At 30.3% G+C, this 21,474-nt stretch overlaps 1 protein-coding gene across 1 annotated transcript; it reads left to right on the forward strand.

The window, feature by feature from the left end:
* The first annotated feature begins 2,196 nt into the window (after positions 1-2,196).
* Positions 2,197-8,101, forward strand: LOC8259378 (glucose-6-phosphate 1-dehydrogenase 6, cytoplasmic). Its single transcript, XM_002534444.4, has 16 exons — positions 2,197-2,368; positions 3,077-3,295; positions 3,537-3,622; positions 3,765-3,822; positions 3,918-4,104; positions 4,326-4,483; positions 4,576-4,644; positions 4,849-4,907; positions 5,257-5,293; positions 5,630-5,701; positions 5,982-6,129; positions 6,205-6,300; positions 6,703-6,773; positions 7,181-7,296; positions 7,449-7,494; positions 7,567-8,101. Exons 2-16 carry the CDS (start codon positions 3,122-3,124, stop codon positions 7,732-7,734), a joined length of 1,545 nt encoding a protein of 514 aa, XP_002534490.2. The 5' UTR covers positions 2,197-2,368; positions 3,077-3,121; the 3' UTR covers positions 7,735-8,101.
* The last annotated feature ends 13,373 nt before the right edge of the window (positions 8,102-21,474 follow it).

Raw genomic sequence — 21,474 nt, forward strand, 5'->3', positions numbered from 1 at the left:
TACATTTTAAAAGTCTAATTTCTGGAACTATCAAGGCAAAGGTTTATTAAAATGAATGGTGGATTAAAAGACAAATCTCCTACCAATTTATCACAAAAGCCAATCTCATACTTTCAATCCTTATTATATGTAAAGGCATAATAAAATGATTTAATTACATAATATGTACCAACTTAAATATTTTAATTAAATCAAAAACCACTTAGAATGATAATTTAAAATATTTTTCAATAATTTTTAGTGGAGTGACTTTTATATCCTTAATTTTTCTTTAAATTATCACTAATAAATTAAGAATTACTTATTTTACTTGTATATCCACAACATTTTCTTGAATTATTATAGACTTTTTATGCTCTTATTTTTAATATGTTTGGAAAGAAAAAAATATTTTTTATTTTAATATAATTTCAGATATATATTTAGTGACTAAACTTATGAATTAAACTAGAACTATAGCGTTACATATGCCTAATAAAATACTTTAATGATTCTCAATAGTTATAGTTATCAAACATATTGATTAAATTTAGAATCTCAATATTTATTATATTTAACATCTAAATATTTTTAGTATTTAATTTCCAGTATAACTGATATTGAATTGAGTATATATAATAGCATGTTTTATGAGATCCTATATAGTAGTAATTTGATAAATATATAACTGATGATATATATTATGGGAATTTTTATTGATTAATTAATAAATCAATTGTAATTATATAAGCTATATAATAAATATAATCAACACTTTTCAGGATTAAAATCATAATTAATTAGAAAACTGAATTATTAATTAATATACTATTTTATATCATGAAAAGTATAATAAATTAATAAAATATAAAAGTTATATATAAGTATAATATTTATTATACAAGTATATAATGCAAGATGAATAAAATAAATTTTAATGGCTGCTTTACTAATTATGTTACACATTATTTTTTTTAGCATATTCATGGGCCCACTCTCTACCGACTGATTCATTGAATTTGACTTTGACCCATGAAAATCCGTCATATTAGTTGATTTTATATTCTGTGACCTTAATGCACCAGATCGCACCATTTATACAGTTGCCCGCAAACCGGAATAGGTGGGAAAGAAAACGTCTGTTTGCCAGCGCAACAGTATTATTTTTCCTGGCCCCATATAATCTTTAGTTTCACTTTTAACCTCATTTTCTACAATTTTATACTTTCAGACCCTGTTAAGTTATTTAATCTCATCTCATCTCAATATTCCATTAGGGATGATAAATAGTATGAAAAAACAGAAATTAAAATATATAAATACAATTTAAAAGACAATTAATTGATTATAGTTCTTTCTTTTAAGGGTGTAGGCTATTGTTAGTTGTCATTTGATTTTGAATTTCTTTATTTTGTAAAATCATTAACTTTAGTTCAATTTTTAAAAATTTTAACAATTGGCTTAACTAAATTGTTATCACCCTTATTTTTTAATGTATTAATTAAGGGCTTCGGATTGTGTTTGTTTTTATATATAATATTTAGAACATGAAACATGAGCTAATAATTGCAATGTAATTATTATTGCACTTTTTATTTGTATACTTTCGAAAAAAATTCAATAGAAAAAAGTCTTAATTTATTTATAGAACTAGAGTTGAGGCGCAAGTGTCTTCTTCTTTGCTAATCAATCTCAGTTCGCATCCCTTTAATAGCTCCTGTTTTTTCATCACGTGTGAGGCGCACATTACCTTTCGAGGAGATAAAATCACATTACCTATCGAGGAGATAAAATAAAAATATATTTTTTAATCCATTTATTATTTAATCAAAATTTATTTTTTAGTTTAACTTTAAAATGATTATAAGTTTCTGTATATATTATTAGTTGATATTATTGTAAAAGAAAAAAAAAGATTGTCAATACTAATGCAAATAAAAAGGAATATGTAAAGAATTCATTAAATTTAAATAAGATGTTTTACTCCTTATATTTGTATATTTCCTAATATATTATTTATTATACAAATAATTCTCTAAAAAATTAAAAGCACCATTATACATGTTTTTATATGGTATTGTAATTTAAATATATAGCTCTAGGGATGCAATTGAAGTAGTTTATTAGATTTCTGGGTCGAAGTTGAAATAGAAGAACATAGGGTAGCTAACATAAATTCGTGTCGTCTACGGCGGCTAGTTTCGATTTGAGACATATCACACCAAACAACAAAACAAGAGTTTGGTGAAACATAGCTACAATATAACTATACAAAACCAGAAAAATAAAAGTAACCATTTTCTAAATCATTCAAGCACAAAAAGTATCCTCACTTCACAATCCCCAACTACCTGTAGACCTTTCTGTGTATCAGATTTTAAATACTTTGGTATGTTGTTGGGTTTGATCTTGGTTCTTTATATTTTCTTTTCGTTTAATTGTGAGGTTCTTGCATGATAATTCTTTGATTGTGAGTTGTTGTTGGGTTTTATTTGGATCTGTTTGGTAATTGAATTTGGCTTAAAAGATTGGAACGTTGATGTGTTGCATGTTTAGCTAATGTTTTGTATGATAAACAGATTAAAGAAACTGTTTGTGTATCAGGTTTCAGAGATTTTGTTATGTTATTGGGTTTGATCTTGTTTCTTTACATATATAGTTTTTCCTTTTTTATTGTGAGTTTTCTTTCTTAACTTTCTTTTTTTCCTTTTGCGTGGTAATTCTTAGGTTGCGAGTTCTTGTTGGTTTTATTTGAATTTGTTTATTAATTGAATTTGGCTTAAAAGATTGGAATGTTGGTGTGTTGCATGCTTATTTTGCTCATATTCTGTATGCTATACAGATCAAAGGAACTTTGTGTATCAGATTTTAGAGATTTTGGTGTGTTATTGGGTTTGACCTTTTTTCTTTACAAGTCTATTAAGATTTTTTTTTCTTTTTATTGTATTTTTTTTCCCTAATTTTCTTTTTGGCATGGTAATTCTTAGACTCTGAGTTTTCAGGTTTTATTTCGATCTGTTTAGTAATTCAATTTGGCTTAAAAGATTAGAACGTTGATGCTGCAGCTTATTTAGCTAATGTTTTGTATGCTATACAGATCAAAGAAACTGCTTTCTTTCCAAAGACCCTATAGAAGTAGAAAATGGATTCTGGTCAATGGTCCATGGAGAAAAGATCTAGTTTTAGAAGTGATTCATTTGCTAGAGAAAATGAGAATGTGCCTGAAACTGGATGCCTCTCAATTATTGTGCTTGGTGCTTCTGGTGATCTTGCCAGAAAGAAGACGTTCCCTGCTCTCTACAATCTTTATCGCCAGGTATTGCCATAATTCTTTTCTGGTGTTGTGATGTGGAACTACGAAACTTTATTTATTTTTTCCTTTGTGATTCTGTTGTCGGGTTTCGGATTTACTGCTGAAATGATATTTATCTTCTATGACTCATTTGTCTTGTCTTGCTTGATGTTAAAGAAGGTCTGCATGGTTATCTTGGGTTCAATTTCTACTTTTTCTGCTGATTGCATTAAATCTCATTGTCTTTTGGTTGGTTTCCTTGCAGGGATTTCTGCAACCAGATGAAGTTCACATATTTGGTTATGCAAGGACTAAGATTTCAGATGATGAGCTCCGAAATCGTCTTTGTGGGTGAGATATTATGCATTACTATTTGTCCTATGAATCTTTTTTCTGGGTTGAATGAGTGAAATGTTTGTTTTTGACATTCTTTTCACAGTTCAATGAATGTTTCAGATGTTCATATTTAATCCACAAGTATCAATAATTGCAGATATCTTTACAAAAGTAATTCATGTGGGCGCCCTAATCAATTAAAATTCTTACAGTTGGTTCGTTCTGCCCTTTCCTGGATTTTTTTGGTCGTTGCTACTTTATTTATTCTGTTGTGCAGCAGTCATATCTTAATGCTTTTGTAATCTTGCAGATCAAATATGTAAGTGGAGCTTATGATACTGAAGAGGGCTTTAAGCTGCTGGATAAGGAAATCTCAGAGCATGAATCAGCGAAAAATAGTGCAGAAGGATCATCTCGGAGACTATTTTACTTTGCACTTCCACCATCAGTTTATCCAGTTGTCTGCAAGATGATAAAAAAATGTTGCATGAATAAATGTAAATTTTGCCTATTTTGAATTACTTTTCTCGGTCCCTTATCTCAGTCTATATTTACTTGGTCCTTCACTTTTGAAAGGCCATCTGCTGTGTTTATATCTTTCATATAACCTTTGAGCATTGGCTTAGAAATGTTTCTGAAGTGCACTCTTGATTTTATAATCAGAATTGAACATCTAATCTTCATATTTTATGAATGCATCCCTTGTGATCCTTCCTAGCTGATCTTGGTGGATGGACTCGAATTGTTGTTGAGAAGCCTTTCGGCAAGGATTTGGAGTCTTCAGAAAAACTTAGTGATCAGATCGGAGAGTTGTTTGAGGAATCTCAAATTTACCGTATTGATCACTACTTGGGAAAAGAATTGGTGCAAAACATGGTAAAGCATGTGTACTTAGGTGCTTAATCATTGTTCCTTTTGAATTTGGTAACAGTGCTTAATGTTTTCTTTTTGCTGCTTGAATTTTGTAGTTGGTGCTTCGTTTTGCAAATCGCTTCTTCTTACCCCTTTGGAATCGTGACAATATTGCCAATGTACAGGTGAGAATTTCTCTTTCAGTCATTACGTCACTTGCTAAGAAATGTAAAGGTAGTGAGTGGCTCACGCCAAAACAAATACAATATCTGGTCATATCATTGTTAATAAGGAAATCTCATAACATGAATGAGAGTCTTTTGTCTAATGTAGCAGTGATATTTGCTAGCACTTAATCTGTATACCTCCTTGGGTTGTTTATTTGGCAGATTGTGTTCCGGGAAGATTTTGGAGTTGAAGGTCGTGGTGGATATTTTGATGAATATGGGTATGCTCAGTAAATATAACTTTTCATCTAGTCTATAGAGCAGGTGTCTTTTTAGCAAAGGATCATGATCTCTCTCCTCTTATAGTTCTTGTCTTACTTTTGTATCATTAAGTAATTTAGATCTCTAGTATTGTGAATTTTCTTTAAAAGGAAATTTAAATATGCTACTTACCTCCAGAATTTCAAGAGAAATGTCAGCAAAAAATTTGAAGTTAACTTATAGAAACGTGGTTCTGAATGACTTATTTGATAAATTTTATGTTGTTGGCCTTTCATGTGCTATATCTGTAACATGGAGAAACTAATCCTCTTTCTTTTCTCTTTTTTTCTCTCCCCCCTTTTTCTGCAGAATTATCCGCGACATTATCCAAAATCACTTGTTGCAGGTAAGGAGCACGCCATAAAGCAGAATTATCATCAAATTGCATAACATCTTCTATGGGATGGTAATAAGCCTGCATATATGAGAAACCATTTTATTTGAGCAATCAGATATTGGAACATCATTTACTTGTGTTGTGTAAAATGACTAAACTGTATTTAGATTTTCTGAGGTAGGTATCTCGTTCAACTGGAGGCTCCGTCTCCTGTTGTACAATTTGCCTATATTATGTGATTCTTTTTTCTCCAACATCATCATGCAAGAAGAAACAAAGACAATAAATAGTAAAGGCATTTTGTTTTTGTCTCATCTATTTGTTGCTTTTCTATTTAACCTGCAGGTCCTTTGTCTAGTTGCTATGGAGAAACCCGTCTCTCTAAAACCTGAGCACATTCGAGATGAGAAAGTGAAGGTTTATCTTTTCACTCTATGAATCAGATAGTATCAAACATCTCTTTTTTAATCTTCTGGAAGATATGACCTCAGATCCCTCAAATACTGATCATGAACCAAAATTTTCGGTATGTTTGTTCCATAAGGGATTACAAGAACTTTTACTGACCACTGTATGGAAGTTATCTCAAGACTTTCATTTTCAATCTCGCCTTAGGATTGTAACACCTACAGAATTTAGTGCCATGAATCCTAGATATGTCCTTTCCATGTTGATTGCTCATTCCTTCAAAATTCAGGTGCTTTGTTCAGTACTTCCTATCAAAGATGATGACGTTGTTCTTGGACAATATGAAGGCTATAGGAATGATTCAACAGTTCCAGACAATTCAAACACCCCAACATTTGCGACCGTTATTCTGCACATACATAATGAAAGATGGGAAGGTAATATTTATATTTTCATTCTTTAAATCTTGATTTTAGCTTATCCTCACTGCTAATATTATATTTATTTTTCAGGTGTTCCTTTTATACTAAAGGCAGGGAAAGCATTGAATTCAAGAAAAGCAGAGATACGAGTTCAATTTAAAGATGTTCCCGGTGATATATTCAAATGTATGACTCTGGAACTTTAGAATTCTATAATCACTATACTTCTGTATTTTCTTTTTTTCAGTACAGTTATGTGGTTTATGCTGAATTGGAGTTGTGGAAGTGACAATACAATCCTAGTTTTAGATATTTACCACAAAATAGTTTTTTATCAGTGAATGTGACTTCTGTGTTTTAATGCTGAAAACTTGGAGTGGGGGGAGTGACAGTCGTTTTAATTACTGTGGTACACAAGAATTGCTTTTCATTTGTGAATGAATTGAACTAGTTTTTCAGCTTGTAATGTTTATATATGATCAATTAATGCTGCTGCCCTGTTATCACATACCTTACTTTTTTCTGTACATTTATTTTGTTTAGGCATGCATGTTTATTGTGTTGCTTATCTAGTTTTTTACAATCTAGGTAAAAAGCAAGGAAGAAATGAGTTTGTAATACGCTTGCAACCTTCAGAAGCTATTTACATGAAACTTACGGTATGTAACTTGTAACAATAGGCAAAGTTCAATACTGCAATTTTGTATTGTCTACTGCATTATTAGAGCTACAGATAATTCTCCTGAATATTTCTGGAAAATTATCCTTCAACATGTTCTGAGACACCTGAGCCATGATCAACTTTTTTCACCATTTTGTTGTGCCAATTATGCTACTACTGTTGGTTACCTGTTACCCCGAATGTAACAAAAATGAAAAATATCTATTCTGTTTCCTTGTGGTACAACAAATTATTTGGATTGTTCCTTGTAAGACTCTTCAGTTTTTCCAATTTTTTCCATTCCAATTAGAGAATACTGAGTTAATAGAATGTTAATTCTATGCTAGACAAATTTCATCTATCTTTATACTTGGTCTTTTGAATTGCTTCATGTCTCTGATGCAGGTGAAGCAGCCTGGACTGGAGATGGCAACTGTTCAAAGTGAATTAGACTTGTCATATGGACAACGTTATAATGGGGTTGTCATTCCAGAGGCTTATGAACGATTGATTCTTGACACGTATGATTCCTGCTGTAATTTATGGTGGCCATTGCTTTTGTTGTGTATCCCCTAAATATGGATTAAATACTATATAAAATAAGGACAAGGTTTGTTATTATAGTGAAAATCTATGGCAACATTGATGATGACAATGGAATTTCTTTTTACAGAATTAGAGGTGATCAGCAGCATTTTGTCCGCAGAGATGAGTTGAAGGTAAAACTTTTTCAACCAAGTGTAAGATTTTACTGAAATTTTGAGTTCAAAATGTGACCGTTGATATATCAGGCGGCATGGGAGATCTTTACACCACTTTTGCATAGGATTGACGATGGTGAACTTAAGGCAATCCCATACCAACGAGGCAGTCGAGGCCCTGCAGAAGCTGATGAACTGCTGGCAAAAGCTGGTTATGTCCAAACACATGGCTATATCTGGATTCCTCCCACACTCTAGAAATATAGCAGGCTTGCGCAATCTCTTTTCCACTTGCCATATAAGTTGGGGTTTTCCATTAGCCCATCTAATGAATCTATGACATCCTATGCCTTTTGTTTATAGTTTCTTGAGAGATTTCATATGTAAGCTTGATCTACTCCCACCCAACATGCCAATCCGTTGTGGTGTATAATAAGTGTGTTTGCGAAATAAAGTCGTGTCAAGCCATTGCTATCCAAAACTTAGTGTTCCTTTTAGCAATAATGCTGTAGTTTCCTTCTGAACAATTCCTGTTGTAGACTATGCTTCTGAAATCTGAACAATGAGTACAAGAGCAGTCTGATGGTATCCATTAGACAAGCCTGTTCTCCAGTTATTCGGGAAACCCTTATTTTTAACATCAATACTGCACATCCTAACATCAACCATACTTCCATTACATTAATTCTGAAGCATGCTAATCCAACCCAACTCACCTTTCTCATTCGGGACCTATAAGGTTACCTTTCTCATTGAGACCTATAAGTTTATGCACGGTTTACTACAAGATCATCTCTAAACTATTGGTTTCTCACCTTCAACGAATCTACAGTCGATAACAATTTGGTTTGCCATGAGCTCACTCATTTTTTAAAATTCAAAAGAAAAGGCAAAAATAGGAGGAATGTCTTTGAAAATGGATATAGCAAAGGCTTATGATAAGCTAGAATAGAAATTCACACAACATATTCTCTAGGTATTTGGAATCTTTGGTTCTATTGGATTATCGAATGTATTTCATCAATGGTATATCCATAAACATATATGGCTCCTTGGAGGGGTTTATTTCTCCTTCTAAAAGCATTCGCCAGGGGGATTCTCTATTCCTTCTATTATTTTTTCTTTGTGCTGAGGGACTTTCTCACTTTTATTCTCAAGCGCAGAATCAAGGTAATTTGTAGGGGATCAGGATAGCTCGAGCCAGTCCCTTTTGTAAACCATCTTCTCTTTGCGGATGATTCAATATTTCTTAGTGAGGCTTCTCCATCAGCAGCTCATAGGCTACGTTCCATATTATATACTTACGGCTAAGCTAGTGTTCAACAGATAAACCCTCAAAATCAACCATATTTTTCAGTCCAAATACTCCGGTAGTAACTCAAGTTCAAATTGTTGGTATTTTTCAAATATCCAAGATTGGTCATTTGGACAGATATCTAGGGCTTCCAGCTTTAGTTGAGGAATAAAAAAAGAAGACATTTCCAGAAATAATTTCTAAAATCCGCTCCAAAGTGATGGAACAAAAATAATTTTTTTTCTTTAGCGGGAAAAGAAATCTTGATCAAAGCTATTGCCTGTGTAATACCAGTATATACGGCGAGTTGCTTTCTCATTCCTAAAGGGATTTATCAGGAAATCAATCGGATTGTGGCCAATTTCTGGTGGGGCCAACTCCAATTTGAGAAACGAATGCACTGGAAGGCTTGGCATTTGCTTTGTAAAAGTAAAACTTCTAGAGGTTTGGGTTTCAAAGACATTCATGTATTCAACATTGCCCTCCTAGCAAAATAGGCATGGCAGATTTTTAAAAATTACACATTCCTTCTTAGTTAAGGTTTTGAAGGGTAGGTACTTTGCTAACTCTACATTCCTGGATCCTCTTAGTCATGGGGTTGGCGTAGTTTATGCACCGACAAACAACTTCTTAACGAAGGCATACGTTGTTACATAGGAACAGGCAAAATGGTTAATGCCTTGTTGGATCCCTGGGTTCCATCGCTCCCTCGGTTCAAAGTAGATGAAATCAACAGTTCAACTTCATTGGATACCGGTGTGGCTGACTTTGTGGATCATGATCTACATTCTTGGGAAATTGCGTTGCTCCATCAACATTTTCCTCCCCATCAAGTAGCAGAAATCATCAAGATCCCTTTAAGTGTCAGAACTCGCAGGATTCCATGACCTAGTATTATCACTCCACTAGGCAATACACAGTGGGCTCAGGTTATTATGTGTGGTTCCAATCATTTGATCAGGAAAATCAAGACAATAGTTTGCCATCCAGTTTAGCTCGTCATGGATGGAAACAACTGTGGAAAATGAAGGTTCCTGATAAGATCAAGGTCTTTTTGTGGGAGATGCTAGCTAATGCACTCCCAGTTGGTTCCCTACTACAAAGCAGGCTTGGTTCAGATGGCACTTGTGTCCGCTGTGGTGCTCTAGAAACGGGAATGTATCTTTTCTTCCTTTACGCTCTCTCGCAACATGTTTGGAGATTATATCTACTAGGCCTGATATCTTTAGTTTTCATATGACTGGCATCCATTTAGCTTGGGAGAAAATATTGCAGGAACTAAATGATCTAAATGGAGATGATTCTGTTCTTAATTACTTGGCTGCCACTCTTTTGGAGCTTTTGGAAAGCACGAAACAGTTATTTTCAGTCAAAAATGGCTAAAAGAAAAGGACGTTATTGACAAAGTCTTTCGGGAGGCTACTTTCGAGGTTAGACAACTCCCTATATTGTCTACTAGTCATTAGGGCTGAGCACGGATGGTTCAATTTAGTTATCTATAAATCACCGGTACCATACTAAATCTCGATTTTTTTTTTAAAATTGAAGGTACCGGTACCGTACCAAATATAAATGGATCTGTATCGTATTGTACTAATTTTAATAGTTAAATACAATTCGGTTCAGTGCTATTTTCGGTTCTAAAAAATTTAATAAACACAACTTTAAATCTCATCTTTAATCAAATATATTTAGAAAAAATATGATTACCAACCTAAAGAAAGTAGCATGAAAATCTGAATTTTAGAATTGCAATCACATTCTTGAACAACCTGTTTTGCAATTCAGTCACTTACAAGTATAATAATTTATTCGATGTTCAAATACAAACCATTATAATATATTTTACTGCTAGCATAATTTTTTTTTTTGCAGATAGCAATCATTAAAACAAATAAATTGCTTGAATTATATAAAATAACAAATATAAATAATTTTTTATAGAGTATAAAATATTTTATATCTTTAATAGGTATTATTTATATAATATAAATAATTATTAATAAATGTATATAAAAATTTTGGTTCTACAATATGGTCCAGATCAGTATAAGACGGATCGATTTTAATACGGTTATGGTACGGTTTTTACTAAAGAACCAGTACTATACCGTAATAGTAAAAAAATTCAGATCAGTTCAATTCGATTATAAAAAATTTCGGTTATTTCAATTTTGATATTTTTCGGTACGGTTATTCAGTTCAGGCCGAAATCGTTGAAATCTATGCTCAGCCCTACTAGTCATGCACTCTCCAGTTCACTCTCTTCTTCTAATTGAATTAAAATCAATTTTGATGCGGCTTTTGTAGATCCGAACTTAAGCGAGGAAGTGTAGGCTTTGTTGCTAGAAATGCTCATGATGAATTAGTGGGTTCTTGTTCCAAGATCTATCTAGGCATCAGTGGCCCTCTCATTCTTGAGAGCATTGCCTATGGTTTGGGTTGCCAATCTAAAATGGGATATAGTAGTATTTGAAGGAGACTCGCTTGCGGATATTCAAATGGCTTCTAAATCATTTTCTGTGGTAGCTCTGGTTACGGTGGTGATGGATGATATTATTTTTTAAAATTTTTTTTATTAAACTATCTCGTGGTTTAATGTATTTTTACTTTAGGATATATGATTTGCTTTTTGTCATTTTGGTATTATGTGAATATAACCGTTAGCAAATAACGATTAAAATTTACACTACACCATTAGCAAGTGTTAATGTGGCAGTTAAAAGAATAGTAGCTATCGCGCGCTATATTAGAATTTCTTAACGATTTTATACAATTTGACCGCTATTTGCTAACAATCATATTTACAGGTACTAAAACAATAAAAGATAAATCATATATTATAAAATAAAAATATATCGAACCATAAGATAATTTACTGAAATGTTTCCTATTGTTTTTTCTCTCAATCTATTAGTCAACTTAGATTTTCTTTCTATCATCTCTCTTGTAATTTCTTGCTCATAACAAAGCCAATCTGTACATGTGACTGTTTTAAGAAATATAAATCTGTCTCTGTTAAAAAAAAAAAAAAAGAAATTAGAACAAGGGTGAATATCTATTACATTGAACACCAGGTCATAATGGTCGATCAGAACATACATAAGTTTTACATATTTCCCTTGTCAAAATTCTTGCTGAATTTAGTGCACTAGTACTGGATCATACCGTAAGCTGTCTTCTTAAGGCAACAATTTGCTTTCTTTTCTCTCTTCTTCTTGTGAGAACATTATTCCATTCAATCCAAGAATCTGGAGCCTTTAATTTTAATTATCAATGAATCTTATACTCATAGTAGAGAAGAATACTACGTACATTTAAATAAAAAAAAAAAAAAGGAAAAAGACATTATAATTTTTGTTATATATTTTCGGCTACAAAACAAAGAAAAACAATTTTGTTTTTCTTTTTTACGTGTCTTCTGTACCCAATATTTATTTAACACTTTTAGATGACATTGATTAACATTGAACCCTTTTGAAATTGTTTGGTGATTGTGCGTTTGTTTTTATCATTTTCACGTATAAAATTAATATATATATATATATATTTAATGATGATAATACCTCATAAGTTACGTTTGATTGGATAAATTCATACTTATTGAATCCATATTAATTAGTATCATTAGGTCGAAGAAGATGATTATTATAAAATCGACATCCAATATCACTTCCAACGTACCTAACAGCATGGCGTATCAAAAACTATCATATGCCTCTTTCTCCAAAAGATTGATGAAATTAAGAAGCCTCTGAATCATGTGTTTCTCCACTTCATTCTTTTTTTCTTTTCTTTTTCATGAATTAATGCAAGAAGAAGCAGAATAATATGTAATTCCTTACCTTCAAATTATGTGATTATTCTTATTCATCTAACTTCGCATAATGCTGTTCTCTTTCTTTCTTGGGTACATCATTGCCATAATGGTGATTTTTGTTATTTGTAGAATTATGTGATTCATACATTCTATTAAAATGGATAAAATAAGTAAGACATACGTGTTGGTCAGATGGACTATAAAATAATTTTAGAATATAACTTTATTATATTCATGTATTTAGAATGAATTCCAACTCAATACATATAAACTAGATTCATAAAAAAATATAAAAATATATATAAAAAGTATAAATTTTTGTTGAAAATATAAAAAATATATGTCACTTTAAAGAGTAGATCTTAACATATTTAATTAGGACGAACTTATAAAAACAAAAACATAGTAATATGCAAGGTCGACCATTTATAATAAGGGCCACGGATATTCTATTTCATTGATATATATAAGTAAAAAAAGAATTTTGTCTTAAAAAGTTTGTAATATCGAAACCTTTTGATATATATATATATATATATTAATGAGCTAATATGACGTTGAAGCTCATACTTAAATGTTTTTGTCTGTCTCAGGCTCTCAGCATGCTAGCACATGTCTCGGAAACAATTTTAGCCAATATGCCTATAATCATAACCCTAATAATGCGACAAGTGCAGCTGGAATAATTTATATATTTTTGAAATACTGAAATTGAATACCCTTTCCATCTAAGAAGAAGAAGAAGAAGAAGAAGAAGACCCTCCTAATACGTTTAGATGTGAACACAAATATTAGGGCACATACCCTTATATATATAAGGACACTGGATTGATGACCTTATCTTGTAGGAACCCCACAACTGTCCCTACAAAACATTGCTTGTCCATCAACTGCAACTGCTTTGTAGGACAAGAAGAGAAACCAATTCTATTTTTTATTATTGTCTCTCTTCTCTTCTCATTAAAGAACAGTTCACATTGGCCTTACTAAAGGGCTACCATCTGATTTACTCTTTTTTTTTTTTCTTTTTCTTTTCTCTTCTAGATAAGTGCATAGGTGGTGATGATGAGGTTTCCTTATGTAATAAATCATTCTATTAACCCTAAAATTACACACAAAAGGAGCATTTTATAGAATTATCTAACTTCAAGTCTAAGCATAGACACTGTAACTCTCCAAATGCAAGAAGCTAAGTGTTTGTTTTAAAGCCTTTTGAGCTAGCTAGTGTGTTCCATTCCATGTCAAGAAAATTAATGATCCTGGAAGAAGTTCAATAATCATGAGAAAGTATGGTAGATTTGGCGGTCCAGATTGATGTAGTGGATATGTTTATGATTGAAGTTAGATACCCCAATTGATTATATTGATTAAATGTTTTCAAATTAAGCTGCACTGACCCATATATAACTAATCTTGAAGCATCAATAAAAAAGGTCTCGGACCCCATTGCTATCATTAAAATAGCATCTTAGTTGACTCTTCCTGGATTTCTCATCAATTCTGTCCCACTTCACCAACTTAAAATCTTCAGCCTTGTTGATACCTAGCTACATAGGTCTCCTCCACACCTTCTTCATCATCATATTCTGTATGTAATATTCTTCCATTTCTAGAAATGGTGAAAATACATATAAACTCTGGTAAATTTTCTATTCGCCTTGCATCAAAATTCTTAAATCAAGACCTGTGAGATCTTTGCTTATCTATTTAACCTCAAGCTTATCGATTGGTACAGCCTAAATTTAGTCTAGAACTTTAATTTACTTTTACGTGTAACCAATGGGTCCTTTAGTAACTAATTAATAGCACACTCTTCCATACATGGTATAAAATAACTCAGATTTTATAGACACAATATAACAACATGAAACTTTGGCCTGCAACTATATGAGAAGCAAGCTTAACATCCAAAGTCTGATGAGATAAATGGTGAAATTCAAATATTATATAAAAACCTTAATGCTATTTATATTTAGCAATGTTAAATTCTTAACTCTAATAATAAGCATACCCATCTTTGAATTTACCATCAAGAAACTACCATTAAAAATTAAATTGAACCGCATTAATCCAACTTTCTCAAAATTATCCAAAAAAGAATGTTATGTGAATGTAATAATATTTGCATCAGCAAAAATCCAACGGGCAAACATGCTAAATGATACACATAATTTTCAGGTTTTATTAAAAGTTTTCCCCTTCTCTCTGCACACTCATTGCATTTCAGAGAATTTTCACATTATATGTTTCTTATGCTGAGGCCAAGCTGGTCCTTTTTATCTTTTTTCATAAAATCTTTTTTGTTTTTCCTTCAGTTGTGTGATTAGATGTATGAACCTGTAACTCAGTTTTAACCATCAAACAGGCCCCTCTTCCCGACCTCCCAAAGGACAAGACGTTAAACTTTTTTGATCTCTGATATCTCTTTTTCTTTTTTTTTTTTCCTTAATTTTTTTTGGTGCTATATGTAGATTGTGCCCCCATTTTATTATTATTGTAAAATTTGTGTAGTTGAATGTGAATATGATGGTAATCATTCTAAATTCCACTCCCTTGCCCTTTATTTGTTGTCATTTCTTAATCCCTTATTATTATTGCCATAATTGGCATTATTATTCTGAAGGGGACATATAAAACAAATGCAATCATACCCTTCTGTCGATATTGAAATTCTTATTATTTTTAAATCCTTTTCTTGAGAAAAATAAAATGTATAACATGGTAATCAACACTTCCAGAAAAGGCCACAACCATAGAAAATGACATCAAAATTAATTATCATCATTAGCCATCACGCCTTGAGCGACCCAAACAGTAAAATGATGTTGCCTCCCTCTTGTGTGCATGTGTTTCTGTGCAGAACAGTGGAGTTGACTTTTCAAGTCAATGGTCAACCATCTATTTAATGTCGTTTAATTAAAAATTAATCCCTTTTTTTATAGTTTGATTTTCTTAATTTGATGATAATTAGAGAGGTGGGGTTACTCCAGTATTGCAGATTTACACTTTGAAGTTTGGGGTCATATTAATACTAAATATGAATATATGACAGTTTATAAATGTCCCTGTTTTTATGACTTTTGAGTAGTTTCTTAAATTTTCTTTTTTCTCACAACTCTAAAGAATCAAAATCAGCAGCACACGCAACAGAAAATAAAGTTTAAATTGAATAAAACAAATTCAACCTTGTAATTTGTGCTACTAATATGTAATTAAAAAATAAATTTAATGTTCATTCATAGAATAAAATGGTTTCAATTATCCATATAAAAAGTTAATAAAATAAATGCAATTAGTTTAACAAACACTTACTTGATAACGAATAATTTTCTTGCTCTCCACGTCTAAAATACAAATTGCACCCAAATCAATATAATTACAATAAACAAATTGTGATTAGATCTGAGATATTTTAGATTAATACACCTTAACCCAATTGAATAAGACTTTTTGTAATTTTGTTAGGATGGCTTTTCTTATGATGTCAACTTTCCTCCTTTCCATTAGGTATATTCTTTTTTAACCCTTAGGTAGCTACTTTTCAACAATTACATTCTATGATAATTATTACACATTATTATTATTATTATTATTATTATTATTTTGGTGAATTGATGATTTATTTTCAATAAAATAAAATGCATATATAGCTTTAATTGAAGTTGTGGCATTCAATTAACATTACACTTAATCCCGTTTTACTGATCATTAATACAATATATACCGCTAGCGCCAATTTTTCTTGATGATAACAAAAACTGATTATAGCTATCCTCTTCATGTTTTGAGTTATAAAAGTTATGCAAAAATTTGTAATTTTCTAGATAAACCCTAAGTGGATCTAATAGTAATGCTGTAATGTAAGTAATGAAAAATACTGCACATTGATAATGAGTGGTTATTGTATTTTTGACGATTACAAATTTACATATACAATCAATATTATGAGCTAAAGTAATTGCTTCTTGTTGAAATGTTATTGGTGAACAATGATAAGCTTTTAATAGTCTACTTTTTTCCAATTTCAATCGATGGAAAACTTCATCAATAATTATATTTTCACTATATTTTTAAATTTATGAATTATTATATGATATTTACTTATTAACCGATTGTAAGATATCAAGCCGATAATTTTCTTTATATATATACTTCATTCATTCCATGCTAACTGTCATTTTTTAGTATTTCATTTTGATTAAAAAAGTATTAGTGTGCTTAATTATAGAGTATAACTAGCTAAATTAGACTTAATTACCCTTATTTATATATTAACAAATTTATTATATCTATTTCAATATAATAATAAAATATTAAAAAATTGATATTGCATTAAATGTATAAAAATGATAAATAATTAAAAAAATTTCGATTTGAAAAAAATATTAATATGATTAAGGAGTATATCATACTGATTTGAGCTTTTTGGGCTCATTAATACCAACCTATTTTTATATCGTAAAAAAGAAAATCCTATACAATTTATATATATAGTAATTTTTGAGACTTAAGATTTTTCTAATATGTGTACTTAATTTTTGACACATAGACTTTTTATTTTGATATATGTATTTATTTTTGACACGTAGAATTCAAATTAATGTGTAATTTATAATTTTTCTATTAATTTATTAATTAATAAGTTACAGTCTTAATTAAATACTAACCTAATCCTAAGAAATAACATATTAATTATATTTTAATATTATATTAACTAATAAATAGTTTTTTAATCAGATAATGATACTAATTCTTATTCTAAGAAATAACATATTAATTATATTTTAATATTATATTAACTAATAAATTAGTTTTCTAATTGGATAATAATTCTAATTCTAGAAAATAATATTTCAAATAATATTTTTAATATTATATTTAATAATAAATTAATTTTTAATTATATAATAAATTTTTAATTCTAATATAGTAATATCGATTATATTGATAATATTAATTCATATAATACTAAATTTATTAATGAATATTTTTAAATTAATTTTTACATTATTACACTAATAAAATTTTAAAATTTTAAAAAATTAAGGAGATTTTAAAATATTATTAATTAATATTAAATATTAAATTTTTATTAAATTGTATATATTAATTTAATTTTATAATTGAAATAATAATAACGGTTTATGAACGCATGAGTAAACGATTAGTAATAAATAATTGTATTTATTATCCATATATTTTAATTAGTTATAGTTATTGCATGCACTTTAGTTAGTTATAGTTATTGCAATACTTGGTTTGGAATACAATATCTATAAAAGGAATTATTATAATTTAGTATTTCAATTTTTTTAATTTAAATTATTTTATCAATTAAGTTCTAAATATACTAATTTATATATAAAAAGTTTGTTTGATTTTGTGTTGCCAATGTTTTTCCTTTTCCACGATTGCAAATGTATTTGACCTTGAAGCCATCCATCCCTTGAACGGATCAACCCACCAAACCAAACAACAACAAAAAGACAAAAGACTTACTAAAGTCACCACCATGGAGTTCAATTCAGGTCGAATCTGAAAAATGTGAATCCTACCAGAAAGAACTCGACAAGTGGTGACGTGTTACAAGGATGAGGTTAGCAGTTTCTCTTCAGCCTCCTGTTTTGTTGGAAAAAGAACAAATAAACATTGGTCACGTGCTTAAATTGTTTGTGTTTGTGTGTAGGGTAATTAATCATGGTTTTGGGACAGTGATTTAGACAAATTAAAGTCATCTAATGAAATCTTTGTCTGCCGCGTGGTATTGCGCATGTACTTTGCTTCTTTTATTTTATCAGAAATCTTTCCTCTTTTTGTTTCTTTTTTTGGTTTCACTATTGAAAACACCTGATGGGTTCAGGCTTTGCCACTTCCATTGCTGTCTAGATAAGGTTAGCAGAGATCAGTTAATTATGTTAAAATATGACTATCTAAGATGCCAATTATTAATTCTAACGACGAATTACTTGGAATGAGAGAGTCTCTTTTGGTCCACACCTACAATAACGACACTTGTAATTTTTATTTTTTTTAGCTCTATTATCCGTCCTGAAAAGATTATCAATCCAAAATTATAATTTATATCTTTTAAATTACTAATTTAATAAACAATTTTTAAAAATATTATTTATTAATTAATATAGATTATAGTAACATGCGATTAATTTTTATACTTAGAATTTGTAATTTTTATAGAAAGTTTAATAATTGTTTAGAAAAAACTAATAACATTAACTAAACAAGTTTGCATTTTTAATTCACATGTAAATTAAAAGTAGACTATCATCTTGGGACGGAAATAATATATGATGTGGTAAAAACTCTAAAAACAAAACGACAGAAATTTGAAAAACTATTGTATAATTCAATTGACAGTATTAATTATTCTTACAAAACAATTAAGCTGCCCATATATATATGAACTCTAAGAAATTGTAGCCACAGAGAGTTTCTTGAGATAACGAAAGATGGTAGACTGTCTTCCATCTCCTTTTTATGCACCAATTTTCTACTACTTATTATTATTATTATTATTATTGTATATTCATTTGTTTCAAATGAATGGCCTACTTCTATTGTCCAAGCTTTACTCCATACCCTTTCTAGGTGTATTCATATCCTTGGACAGACTTGGACCAAACATATATGGCAAAACAAAAAGAAGGAAAAAGAAATCACATTAAAAAAAATAAAAACGGAAGAAAAGCTTGCCTTATTCATTTCCTCATGGATGTTAAAGAAAAATGAAATAATTTATGAAAGCATGTTGTTAACAATAAAATGCACACTGTATTATATATTCATGTACTAATCATAATTGACAAGTTTCTGATAGCCAATAGGAACTCTATAAATTGTACTAGTATAGAACCAATAGGAACTCAGTTAGGTGTCTTTGTTTTTTCGTATTTGTCCATAGATATGAAAATTGGATATAATTGCGGAAAGAAATTATATAACCTTTTTTTAAAATTCAAATATTTATTTTATATGGGTATTGAAGATAAGATAAAGAGTAGTAGTGAGGGCATGATTCATGAAGAATTAACAAGGAAAGAAGGGAGAAGAGAGGTTTCTTTCAGATTTAAATTTGAAGACTTAAAACATTTTTTAAAAGAGTTGCCCATCCCTTCCTTCCATAGTTGAACGTGGGGAACCGAAACAATAATGGGTCTATTTCTGCAATCATTAACACACAGGCCCCCACTATCAGTTGCCCTTCACCTCATCACTTCCATTAATGTTCTATTTATTATTCTCTCCAAGCATTAGTTTCATACAAAACAAAGTATCTATGACTTGGCTAGCCATTTAGCCTCTTTTACGGCTTTGGCTCCTATTTTTAACTTTTTTAGCACTTTAATTCGTTCTAATATTTTTTTTTATTCATTGAATTTGAAGGTATATTTAGTGATTATATAATATAAAATAATTAATCATTTTTTTATATTCATTACAAAAATAAAAAGTTATTATCAATATTAGCGGTGAAAACTCGCCAATTGGTAGAATAGTACATGCATAGTATAGTATATATATATATTTTTAATAAAATATCAAATGGTATATTTAAGTGTAATAATGAAATAACTCTTAATTGTTAATCAAAGAATAATATAACGAGGTGAACATCAAACCTAACATATATTCTTCTATGGATTTGAAAATGATCCATCAAAATCCAAAATGCCTTGGTTCATTATAGAAACTTAATCATTATGTGCAGAAGACATATGTGCAGGTGATTATATGCAAATTGAATCTGAAGCTCATTTAGTAAGACTCATAAAAAAAAACCTGATATAATAATAAAATAAGGGGGTTGCAGAAAATATTCTAAAAATGCCAAACAAGCATGATGGGGACAAGATGACACTTGGATAACGTTGTAGACTTTTGCTTCACTTCTATACTTGTTACAACGAAACATAGCCATTTGTTTTTTTTATTATTACTTTTTTTTCTTCTTCTTTATTTAAACCAAGAAATAATCCTTTGCCCTGAAGCCCTTAACCCCAGGCGATAAACCAGAATAAGCAACAGGGTTTTAGTAGCTTTAACTTACCGGCATCCACCATCGCCAGAACACACACACACAAAAAAAGAAAGAAAGAAAATAAAAGTACACGTGGCATTCCAGGAAGGATGCAGCTTCACTGGCAAAAAAGTGCAGAAAGTGGAGCCAAACGAGTAAGTGGGGTCCAGAGAAACGGGATAACGGGGTGGGGACCATGAACGCAACCTGCCTGCAGCCCATTTGTGAGCTTAATGATCGTGGGCTAGCCCACGCCTGACCATTAGCCGCCACGTCCTCACTCTTTAACATCATTCCGTTTCTTCTGTGAACCCCACTCTCTACCAGGAGAGAGCCTCGCTTGTTCATTTGGATGAAAATAATCTCAATTTTGTAAGTTAAATGATTTTAATGAGTTTTGTTGTTTAGTACGTTTTTGATACATTATAATTATTATAAATGTTATTCGTATTTAATCTAAGAAAATATTATGCTTGACACTTTAAAATATAGTTAGAGGCATTTGGTCCGCTATTTTAACTTAATAAAATTGATTAACATACGAACCAAATTTGCTCAAATATGACATCAGCTTAATTCTTTTTTTCTCAAAAACTTTTATTGATATTAAATAGTAATAACAAAAGAAGACTTCTAAATATTGTTTGGAATGAAATTCTTAAATTTTATTAAAATTAATAAATTAATAATATTTAAATTTTGATAAATTTTTAATAAATTTTAAAGATACTTCAAATAAATAAATAAAGATTAAAATCATTTTTTATTCTAATTTTCATAGAAAACCTATTTTCTATATGGGTTTTTAGAATTTCCGATTTTAACCAAATAATAAATAATAAAAATTCT

The sequence above is a fragment of the Ricinus communis genome, chromosome 5 (assembly GCF_019578655.1).
Source record: "Ricinus communis isolate WT05 ecotype wild-type chromosome 5, ASM1957865v1, whole genome shotgun sequence".
Lineage (NCBI taxonomy): Eukaryota > Viridiplantae > Streptophyta > Magnoliopsida > Malpighiales > Euphorbiaceae > Ricinus > Ricinus communis.

Bases quoted from the DNA above. Each gene is read 5' to 3' on its own strand.
- LOC8259378 (XM_002534444.4), top strand. From the start codon at position 3,122: ATGGATTCTGGTCAATGGTCCATGGAGAAAAGATCTAGTTTTAGAAGT. The intron at 4,484-4,575 runs GTAAAGCATGTG...TGAATTTTGTAG, and splicing joins AAGAATTGGTGCAAAACATG to TTGGTGCTTCGTTTTGCAAA. The intron at 6,301-6,702 runs GTATGACTCTGG...TTTACAATCTAG, and splicing joins TCCCGGTGATATATTCAAAT to GTAAAAAGCAAGGAAGAAAT.